Raw genomic sequence first — 11,965 nt, 5'->3', positions numbered from 1 at the left:
TCTCGTCTACATCATGTCATTCACACCCCTCTATCGTCATTATCATTATCACATTCACCACTATCTTCCTAACAGAGAGCATCATCACCCTCACTGTCATCACAGTCACAGTTATTTCCATCTCCACCCTGGAACTGTGAGCGAGCTCACACAGTTTAGCAGCCTTGGGAAGTGACACGTTTCAAACGCAGCTCTTGTTCTCATGCCACCAGTTCTCATCATCATCACAGTTCTGAAAAAGCAGCCGCAACAGCAATGTGACATAAAATGAAGCATCAGCCTTGCACTGTAGCTAATCCATCTCCATCTCAATGAGCTCGTAATTTCCACACCCCGTAAAATCTCTTCCCACAGTCTGGAGCTGAACGGACCGGTCTCAGCCTCGGAGTTTTAGTCACTGAGACGGGCAAACTGGATTAATTTTCTCTCCCATGTCTCTGCCACGTCCCACCGCTCTTCGCCGCTTCCTCGGCCATTCCCACCGCTGCACTCTTCTTCCTCTGTTGGATCAAGCGTACGTCTCCCCTGATTTCAGTGCCACCAGTTCGGAATCTTCTGTGTGGCGGCCGTTCAAGTGTTCGCTGTTGCAGTCGTGGTGGTACATGAAGGTGGGCACCTCGGTGATGGAAGTGGCTGTGTAGGACGTGGAGCGCATGGAGCAGTGGTCCCGCCGCCTCTGGCCCCACTGGGTCTTATACTGCATCCACTGTCTCTTCAGAGCCGCCTGCACCTGGACCACACACACACACACACACACACACACACACACACACACACACACACACATTCAGAACATGTGTCATAGAGAGCTACACCTGTGGAGATACTACACGCTAAATAAAAGCGGTGGTTCAGTGGTCATAATCATGGTGAGAATCTTTTATATAGTTTTATGTACTGTAGGTAACACTTGGACCCAATTTTCAGGTCAACTGCAGTGACCTTGCACCAAGAAAATGACATTGCTTGCACCAAACTGGGAGGGGGACCACACTAGAGGGGAGAGTCAGTGCTGTTTTGAATTGTTGAATTGAAATATCTCAGATTTTCTAGACCCAATTCCTATACAAATCAATGTTGTAAGATTTTCAAAATCATAGATTAGAGAAATAGTAGTTGGAATTATATTTACCACTTTCACTTGACAGCTTGTTGGCATTTTGCTAGATGCCCAAAATCCATTGGCCTTTCTCATGGTAAAGTGTTACATATAAATATATAAATATATATATATAAATATAAATAAATAAATAAATATATATATATATACTGTACATTCTAATAAAATTGTTTTTGTAAGATATTCTATTTTTTAGTACTACATAGAAGAAAAAGTTAGCACCAAGATTATTCATTCATTCATTCATTCTTTTATTTGTGTCATCTTGAATGAGACTGAGATTTTGATTGAGTGCCCGAAAATAGAAACCAAATTGGAGTGCTATAATTCTCCAGCAGTGCAACGATAATTACTGCATTCTGTAATACCTAAATGTTACTGTAATTACTGAGGGTATATGAGGACACACTGCAAAACAATGATCTAATGACACAAATTATGACAGTAATTGTTGTTGTCCAGTTAGACGGAACGTTTTGCTTGATGTCACAAATACAGCATGAAAGCTTTTCATCTCACTGACCTAACTTGACAATGGGACCACTGAAGAAACAAGGCAGGTCTGTGCAGTTTGGCCTTGAAATCAAAAAACAGAAATGAACCCAGCCCCAGAAACCCATGTCCTGATTAAGGGGACAGAACCAGCCATTATGCGGGTGGGGCAAACAAACAGTCTCATTCCCTCGTAACAATTAGTGTGTGTCAATGCACCCTTTATTACGCAGCAACTGGATTTGTCCTTTGGACACATGTAAATTGTTTATGGCACTTTGAGTGAAGCTGATGAGTTCTGGCTGCATATATGAGCTAATAATTGACCCATTTTCCAGGCTGAGAAATAATTCCAATGTATAAAACATGACTCAAAGCTGCTAATTCGTCATGTTTTCCTCTGTGCCAGATACCTCATGCTGGGTATTTAAATGGGCTCCTCTCCCGCATTACGGATCTTTGCATTGTCTTATTCTCATGCAGAGATGTCTCACAACCGCCTCATTTTCTCTCATTTTCTCAGTAGTTGCAGAACAATTAAAAAAAAAAATGAAACTCCAGAAAGAGCATAATACACTACCCAACTCTTCCCAACAAAGGCACAGAACAACAAATAGTTGTTTGCAATTTCAAAATAGGAAGTATATTCATAACCTTAAGCCTAAACTCAGACTCTAAACGGCTGCAAATATGCAATGAAAAAAAACGTCTTGCCTTGTCTCCCCGTATTGCTCAGACCGACATGCTATCTAACGACCTGTTCAAAATGCCTAATTCAACCTAACAACACATACTGTGGGGCCTCTGCCCCACAGTATGTGAAGAGTCCTGCTCCATTACCCAATTAATCTGCCAGGCTAAAAGGTCTCCACAACACCAGTAACCTCAGAACCACGCTTTAATGAAAATGAAACTCATTCCTTTGGAGAAATGGCTGAATCAAGTCAAGGATGCTCACTGTCAAACGGCTGCAGACAGGGTTTGAAAGGCTGACAGGAGAACTTGAAAGCAGAGTGAATTTCCAGCTGGACTTGGAAACCTAGGAGTCATTTATAAACTGTGTCTTACTCTTCACCTGACATGACCCTGCAGCTTTTTCTGCCACAACACTAGACAAGCTAATACTTCACAACCTGTTGTAATTCTATTTCATGACAGATGTGGCCAATTCTGATAATGTTACAATTATTTTACAAAAAAATGTAAAAAAAAGGACTCAAATCTGAGGAAAGGGTCTCTATCGGACAAATTGCCAACATTCATGGGCCAATCTTTAATATGCTGTCAGGTACAAACACAAGATGTCCGAGTGCTGACCTGGAAAACAATATGTGAAAATGTCTTGCCTGACGGAGTCCGATGTCTCATGCATAATGCCATAAGCAATGAGCTGTTTTATTGCTCCATGACTGGACAGCTCCCAGAGTGCCGTGTGCAGACTGGCCTTTACAAAAGGGCAAGTGCTCTATCAAAACTGAAGTGTTATTTTTTGCACATGGCGCCAAAAATGGAAAGTGTTCGGGGTCCAATAAAACTATACTTTACATTAAGTTATCTGGCACCAACACTCTACTGGAGAGCCATTAAATATCATTGCATTGAACCCATTCCAGAAAACTGCTAATTTGTATAAAAGTGCAAATGGTGCTTACCTCCCCGTTGAAAAAGCAGAATATTGTTGCCACCAGTAAACCCTGGAAAAACAAGCAAAACAATCAGACATGTGCACCATTATTTACTGCTGTGCTATGCTCAGAAAACGTGCTGGACTTGAATTCAGATTTATGGATTTTCTCCTGAACAATAACTATGTTGTGTTCATAATATGAGGATACCTTTCCGACAGTGAAGCAGAATGGCTACATAGCAATTAAATAGAAAGCTTATTGGTAAATTAAGTCGAATACCTTTCTGGTGTGGCAATGGGATCACTACCTGGTAAGTGAATAGTTTGCCTAGCTGGTAGTTAAATAAACTGTCTACCTGGTAGTTAGATAAACTGCCTAGCTGGTAGTTAGATAAAGTGCCTACTGGGTAGTTAAAGTGCCTACCTGGTAGTTAGATAAAGTGCCTACCTGGTAGTTAGATAAAGTGAGTGCCTACTGGGTAATTAAAGTGCCTACCTGGTAGTTAGATAACCTGCCTACCTGGTAGTTAAAGTGCCTACTGGGTAGTTAAAGTGGCTACCTGGTAGTTAGATAACCTGCCTACCTGGTAGTTAAAGTGCCTACTGGGTAGTTAAAGTGCCTACCTGGTAGTTAGATAACCTGCCTACCTGGTAGTTAAAGTGCCTACTGGGTAGTTAAAGTGGCTACCTGGTAGTTAGATAGATGAACTGCCCACCTGGTAGTTAAATAAACTGCCTACCTGGTAGTGCATGAGTATGTGCATGATGTAGTCGTAGACTTCCCCTGCCAGCCGGTTCTCTGGCCTCCAGGGAAAGATGACAAACTGGATTCCCAGCAGTGGCACCAGGATCAGGGTGGCTCTCACTGCCTTCATGTACATGTTGGACTCTGCCCGGTGGGTGTCCCTCAACTTGGTCACCAACACTCTTACAATGTTCAGTAAGAAGAACAGGTTCACCTGAGGGAAAATACATACAATAAGAGAGCATGCACAAATCTGACACCTTTTTTTACAAACTTCCTATAAAATTACTTCTATTTATTAGATTTTCAGTCACTGAATCTCAGAAACTTGAAGTGACCTCTGCCGGTCATCAAAATGAATGAAAAATGAATATTTTGACAATGAGATGAGTGTCATTTATGTCCATTACAGGACGCTGAGAGCTTGAACAGTGGATTATGCAGAGTTAGTTTCAGAGCTGAACTTTAAGAGTGTGAAGCAGACTTACAAGAAGTGCTGCCATTATAGGGCCATGGACCACATAGAGCAGATGGGTTTCCACACTCATCCAACAGCTGCAGAAGGAAAAACATATCAGTCAGTACTGTCTACTGTCCAAAACACACACACACACACACACACACACACACACACACACACACACATACCCATGCACACACATGTATGTGGATTTGCATACTCTCATTCTCTGTCACACACGGACAAGCACGTGTATAAACATCTCCTGTTTATTCACAGAAGGTTTTGGAACATTACTCACTTGTCATCAAAATACTCCTTCCTTGCCACAGCGTGGATGGACGCTGGCACCAAGGGAAATCCTTGGACAGGAAAAAAGATGGCAGCCATATGAGGTCTCAAGTGAATTGACTAAAATCCATTTGTTGATCATGTTATTGTAAAACTTTGGCAGCTTTGTCACTTGTTATGTTGGTCTTACACTTCCTTGTCAAATGAATTACTCTTCAAATATTATTGTTTAAGCAAGTTGCGGCATAAAAATACGATAACATGTCGACAACATCTTTTGACCAGTATAGATGTACATTCTTGGAAAAGCTGCAATTCAAACAGAGGATCAACTTTGTCAAACCGGGTCATCCATCCTCATTTTAACAAGCTTCCCCCTCCTAATTCTATTGTTCCAAGCATAACAGCACCACATGGGCAATTTCCTTTGATAATCTTGTCTCATTTAAAATCCCGTCTATAAACAATGCAATAGAGGCCGGGTTTATATTAGCTTTTTAATTTTAGCCCGGGCGTAAACACGCGTGAATCCGTGCATGGTCCATTTTCAGACGGCAGTGAGGCCCTGCAGCATACCGGCCCCAGATGGACCTCACTAACTGACTGGCTCTCCTCCATCCACACAGAGCGCACATGATAGACACCGGCCTCAAGGTTATACTCCCATATTTAACGACCACCGTCCATTCGGTTACATTGTCCACTTATCGGACAGACCGCTCCCATCATTTCTGCTTTGAACGAGGTGAAAAACAGGACAGGAGCGGCACTAAGCCACGCAGGGACCATAAAGCTGTCAGCGTGTCCAGGTTGACATATGGCTGCTAGATTGCGTCCCATCTTGTCAACAGGCTGAATGGCTTCTCAACGATTTATTTTTGAGCTGCCGTTGTCCAGTGAGTAGAGTGAGATGAAATATGAGGAGAAAATGTATAAGTCATGATTGGAGACGGTGGAGGTCCAAGGTTAGGTTACAGTCCGTTTACTGTATTATCTATCATCTCTAAAGCATCATGTGACACTGGCACATTTTTCCTAAAAACATGGTAATATGAAATCTAAACGTTTCAACATTTTCAGTCAAGTACAATCATAAGCTACTAAATGATATAAGAAATATTTTGCAGCCCAAAGCACAATACCCAAGTTCCCAAGGAAGAATCTGTGAGCAGACCCATCCACTCCTGGCTGTTTACCAGGAGCCTCAGAGCCTGGTGTTAACTCAGTTACCCGACACAGAGACGATACAGGGAGCGGTGTTTTGATCAAATGCGATGTCGGACACAGTGACTCACCCCAGCCCAGGAGGTAGTACCAGTGCAGGTGCTGCTCCTCCGCAAACACAGCCACTACAATGAGCGTGTGCAGGTAGATGCCTTCACAAAGCATCCAGAAATAGTTGCAGCCCAGCATGTACATGTGGAAGAAGTGCAGCACCTTACAGCCGACCTGCAGAGAGGTGAGACACAGGACGCACACAGGGGTTACAGATCTATCTATCTATCTATCTATATATCTATCTATCTATCTATCTAGACTAAGTTTAAACACTTGTAATAGTGGCTCAGCTGGAGACAAAGAAAATCGAAGTGTTTTGCAGGAAACACAGACTATGTTTCTCCAACCATGGAACAAAATCATTAGCCAGTATTATCCTTTCCAGGGAAGAGGATGTTTATTCATTTACCCCCTCTGGAGGTGAACTGAACCCCCCCGCTGGATATGCAAAAAATAAAAAATAAAAAATAAAAAAGGTACAATAATGTTTTTCTTTGTATATGCAGCGCTCTTCAATTGTGTTTGTCTCACTTCGCGCTAGAAAAAAAGAAGGAAAAGGCATATAAATGCATATTGCTTTCCTACACACAATATGTATTTCTATTTCTACATCCAATACAGTAATATACCATGACAGTTTGTGTCATTATGTATTCTGGTCCTTTGAATGAGTCATTATTTTCATTCGTAGAAAGACATGACTTAAGTGATATTAATGTTATCGAAATACAGTCGAAATATAGTCGAGTAGTATGCAGTATTTACTTGGAAATAGCAATATACATTATTGTAGTAATTCAGATATTTCAGAGTTATTATGCTGAAAGAAGTATTGAATTCATTGGTTCCACTGAAACACACGTATTGAGAACACAAAAGGAAGAACATTTTGTATGATAGAGATTTGCTGTGGCTCCGCCCGCTGGCTCATTCACATTGAGATTCCTGGTTCCCGGCCCTGTGTCAAAGAGCATGTGTGCAGATATAATTCAAAGATACTGGCATTGCTATTAGTTGCTAGTCTAATGTCCCAGAGGTCTTCTTACACAGCTAAAAAGACATGTCAGTCATTCACTTCTAAACTTTTAGCCATATGTCTCTTCTTCTCTTCCCCCATCTCTCCCTTTCTTCTTCAGGAATCTCTGCTGAAAGAGTCCAGAGCCACTGATTATTTGTAAGTGTGCAGAGAGTTAGTTCACTCATTTTGGAGCCCAAATCCTTCTTGTTTCACACTTTATTGCATTCAACTTTAATTCAACTACTCATGACTTGGCCACAGCTGCTATTACATTACAAATATTTGTCTGGCTTACAAATCAAGTGGCTATAGAATGTGTAGACGTCTCTCATGTCTTCAGCCTCCCTGGTTTGACCTAAGCTTCGGGGATTCACTCCCCCACACTGCTGGCAGGCCAAACCAGACTCCCTATCATCACACCAGAAAGACTGAGAGAGAGCTTGTTTTCTCTGAGAGAGCAAATCTCCACCAAAATCCACCGTCCCTAAATCACCAACACAGAATACAAGCCCATAAGTCTAACTTTGGCAGCACAAAACTTCAAAATGTTCCTCAAAAGACACATGTGAAACTCAACCAACCATGGTTTGCGTTTTTCTTTTCTCCTTCCTCTTTCAGAACCAGGGCCGTGGCGACTGATTTTCTTTTGACGTGTAGCAATGTGTTAGCCTGACTGGACAGCGCTACATCTGAAAGTAACAGATTCAAAACAAACCTTCTGACTGATGGCGAGGAGAGACTTGAAAAGGAGCCACTGCACAAGAATATATATATCTATCCTCACGTTGATGCTGAGGGCCGTCATTCCTGCTCGCTGCTTCTTGGATACGTCTGGATTGGGGGATCTGAATAAATACTGCAGCGAGGACGTGCCAGGCAGATTTGGGGAACGTGACTGTATGAAAAGCAGCGGCAGCTTGGTCGGGAATGAAACCCAGACCCAGCTGGAGTCTCCTCTGTCTCCAAAACGCTTCTTGTACTTCGTCTGGCCAAAGAAGCCTCGCGCCAGTAGAACGCAAGCAGGGGCTAATGGGATTGGATGCATGGAAAGCCAACTTTTACAATCCTGTTTGTTGTTGTTGTATGTCACTTTGATCATCTGAAGTTCTTTTTTTTTTGCTTTGTTTCACACATTCACATTTTTGGAAAGATAAGGGCCTCTGATTGTGAAAGCTGATCGGGGAATATTCTGATTCTATTTTTCAAGATTTTAAAAAACTACCATAAACTTAGACTTTAAGAGCGTGAGTGTTTTTAATTTTATTCTGAGCTTTCAGTTACCCTTTCCTTTATTCCAGTCTACATAAAGGGATAGATAAGAAGATTCCGCAAAAACTATAAGACACACCAAGTCAACAGCCCAAGCCCGAGGCTATTTTCATTATTTTGATTTCCTTAAAGGATTAAAAAGCTAGGAGTGTTCCTTGAAAAGTAAGTAGTAACACGTGAATTTATGTCCATTCCTGATAGCAAGGCATTCCTTGGAGACAGATTTATCATCTTCACCCTAATGGACCTGGGGTTTCAAAGAATTTGCGTCTGAAACTCAGCATGGCTCCAAAACTCTGACTGGAGAATCTGGAAGAGCTAAGAGAGCAACAGCTCTGGGCAATGTCTGTTGATAGTAAAACACTGTCAAGATACGGCACCGTGAGGTAAGATGCAACTTCGTAGATACTTAAACTTGAGGCCTGTTCTGTAAGCTTTGAAATATTTTAAATATGGCCAACCTTAATTTTAATGAATTGTAATGGTGTTGGCTTGCACACGCTTGAATTAAAAAGGAGTCCGCAGAAATGTTTGCAGGCATAGTACATCATCTTCCCCTCATTTTTAACTCGGATTATCAGAAATTATGAATGCATCTGTGTCTCATTTTAAGATATAACAGTGGAGCCACTCATGTTCCTTCATACAACATTCTATATTAAATGGTCTCATAAATGAATAGGTATGTTGTTGTAAAAGCAGGAGTTTCCATCCTGCTGTCGATGCACAGGATGGATAGTAACATCTGTGCGGTGGTTATTCAGTCGTGGAGGAAAACGGCGCACAGAGGCCGAACTCACCGGGTTTCTGTCCACCACTTCAGGGTTGTTGACCACAGCGACGAGGTAGATGAGTGTGAGGGCGGAGTTGAGCACGTAGGAGCAGAAGAGGTTCTTGTGCAGTGTGATCCTCTGGCAGCTCAGACTCCTGTGTGAGCAGAGAGGCCATGATACAAACTGTTGACATGCCAGGATGCAAAACACTTTAACAGCAGCACTCCACTAAAAATAGTTACTGAAGTCAGAACGATAACAGTAAAAATCTCTATGTGGAGTGATTCAGAATGTATAGGTTAGGCTTAAAGTGGGTTAAAGTGGTAGGTAAGTTTTATTACAGGTTTTTAACCTTATTTAAAATATTACCCTCATTACTCATATAGCTTATCAAGTAAAACCATAATTAGGTAACTGTCAGTACAAAATTATATTCCTTGTTATTACAACTGATTGACATTGTAATTCAATCCCAGATAATCATTTTTCCATCACAATAACTCTGAGAATGTGCTCAGATGTCATTTCGGAGGCCAGCATTTATTTGCTAACGATTTTTCAAATTGAAGAATAACTTCCGCAAGATTTGCAATAAAAACTCATCTGCCGCATAAAAATATATCTATCATATAATATATCATCAGAGAAACAAGCCCTTTCTAGCACTGATGCAGTAAACAGGACAAAAAACAAACCACAAGACGGGAAAGGCTTTTCTGGCTTCTAATAGTTTAATGAGGTTGTCAGATGCTGCTCGAGTCTGTCTGGACAGTTGGGTTGTATCTAAATGCAATTGAGAGGCACTGTCAAATAATGGATCCCAAGGGTGCCTCCTCATTACGTTGGTTGGTCAATCAGAATGAACTGCGTAATGAATCGCTTGACCAATAAGTGAAAACAATTGTTACAATCAAAATCATTTCATGTCATTGATATCCAGTAGCTTTATTCTTGGTGATGGTTAAATAATGTTTTAATTTCATGGCAGCACACGCTCTGACAGCCAGCAGTCAAACACAGCTGTGTTTGATGTGAGTTTTTAATGCAGCTGAATGAAATCACCTTGTGCCAAACATATTGCATACAGCCTGGAAATCTTATAAATGTGTCCCCTATAGTTTGAGAAGTAATATGTTACAGTTGTACTACACAGGGCCAGTTTTATCTTGTGTTGACTCATAAAAACCCATGAGACCCATGAAAAAAACAGGAACAGCACCAATTTTCCGTAAGCCAGAGCGAAACAACATATACAACTGCACATTTTCATCAAGCCATTCAGACGCCATGGTTACCTCCGGGCCAAAAATAAACAGCTCTTTTCAGCTCCTGACATAAAAGGAAATGCGGGAGCTGCTGAATACTTATATACATGGTGCCTTTATCGGAAAGGGGATGTCAGAACACCGGCAGCATCCTTATAGCAGCGTTATGTAGTAAGGACTGTGACAGGTCCTAATCTCCTGAGATACACGGTATGTTTCAGCCGACTCTTGTTTTTCCACGGCAAGCTGGAGTATTTTTGTCTGGGAATCCTGACAGTGTTGATGTAGAGTTGTAAATAATACAAGAGTGCAGCTGTACACCATCACATACCACTATAAACTTCACATCTGGATCTTATAATACAACATTAAGACTTTAACTTTTTAAGAGATCAGGCTATAAATATGGTATGGCTATCATAAAAAAAAATAAACAAAAAACCCCCAAATCATGACTTTGTTAGTTTATTGAGATCTTAATTTGTTGACTTTAATCTTGATCTTAGGGTGAATGAATGAATGAATGAATGTCCTGGTGAACTACTGTGCAGCTGAGTTAAGACTTTGACTCTTGTTGTGGGGCTCATTCGGCCCTGAGATGTGCAATAATGCACCTGCACTAAACGTCACAGGTAGATTTATGAGTGGGTATAAAGCCTTGCAGCACAGTGAGGGTCCGTTACAAGATCTGCTCTGGGCAACAGCTGCTTTTAGGAGGTCAGCACCCTCACTGCTCATCCAACACGTCCAGTTTCACAACTCAAGTGTTTTCACACTGGCTACTAGGCCAAAAAAGACTCCCAAATATTGTTACGGTACATAAAGTTAGATTTTTCTCCCCAAGGCCCCGTCTTCAGAATGTTTCTCCAAAGATAATGGACTGAGTGGAACTGTAAAATCTGTGTGCCATTAAAAATAATGGTGATTAAGTAACATCCTTGCTTCCCAGAGCTAAAATAAAGATAAAGTACCAGCAAGGCATAAACTTTGTATAGTCTGCTAACTTTTTCTCTTTATATTAGTAGTATTTGTCAAGTTTTTCCAAATTTTATAGACTTTAGAAAAACATTCTATCTCCCTTACTCTTATCCTCTTTGAAATTTTGAACCTGTATCTAATTGAAATTCAGCAGCAGTATCTTAATTAATTGCACACTTTTTCCCTCCAGGATTAAGCAGTACATTGGGACGAGCAGCCGTAATGAGCAATGCACTCAGGTGCACACGCTTCCAATAAGAGAAACCACCAACCCATTCCTCCATACGTTGGACTTCACGGCTCCTCAGTTTTGAATCCTAAATATCCATGAAATTAATATGCTGCACAAGCAAACCAGGATGGCATGAAATTAAGGGGACGTATCAAACTGCGTAAAGCATTCAGTGACAATGAATTTGTATATAAAAGACATTTAGTGACACAGCAGAAATATTTTCAGGTCGATGGCATTCATTTATGACAGCACTGCTGCAGTGAAGATAGTACAAATTTTCTAATTACTATAAAAGGAATGCATACAAAAGCTAAGCAAAATAACTAAAGAAAACTCAAACTAGCAAACTGGCAAACTAGAACAGTAAATTCAACCATCTACCATCCATTTAGAGAGATGAATCATAGTCTGTAT

The 11,965-nt window shown here is 41.1% G+C and overlaps 1 protein-coding gene across 1 annotated transcript; it reads right to left on the bottom strand.

Annotated features, from left to right (window-relative positions):
* Window positions 1-508: 508 nt before the first annotated feature.
* Window positions 509-11,906, bottom strand: LOC139639427 (calcitonin gene-related peptide type 1 receptor-like; the record flags this gene model as incomplete). The annotated part of the gene is given in 8 exon segments (XM_071513518.1): window positions 509-730; window positions 3,265-3,306; window positions 3,980-4,198; window positions 4,473-4,539; window positions 4,746-4,806; window positions 6,031-6,184; window positions 9,101-9,224; window positions 11,863-11,906. Coding segments are annotated over 8 exon segments (933 nt in total), but the record flags the coding sequence as incomplete, so codon positions are not given.
* Window positions 11,907-11,965: the final 59 nt, after the last annotated feature.

Source organism: Centroberyx affinis, unplaced genomic scaffold (assembly GCF_046629955.1).
Source record: "Centroberyx affinis isolate AG114_WGS23_722 - 3 ecotype Tasmania unplaced genomic scaffold, CSIRO-AGI_Caff_v1 ptg007268l_1, whole genome shotgun sequence".
Lineage (NCBI taxonomy): Eukaryota > Metazoa > Chordata > Actinopteri > Beryciformes > Berycidae > Centroberyx > Centroberyx affinis.
The sequence above is the reverse complement of the archived record's forward strand: the minus strand, read 5'-3'. Positions and strand labels throughout refer to the sequence as shown.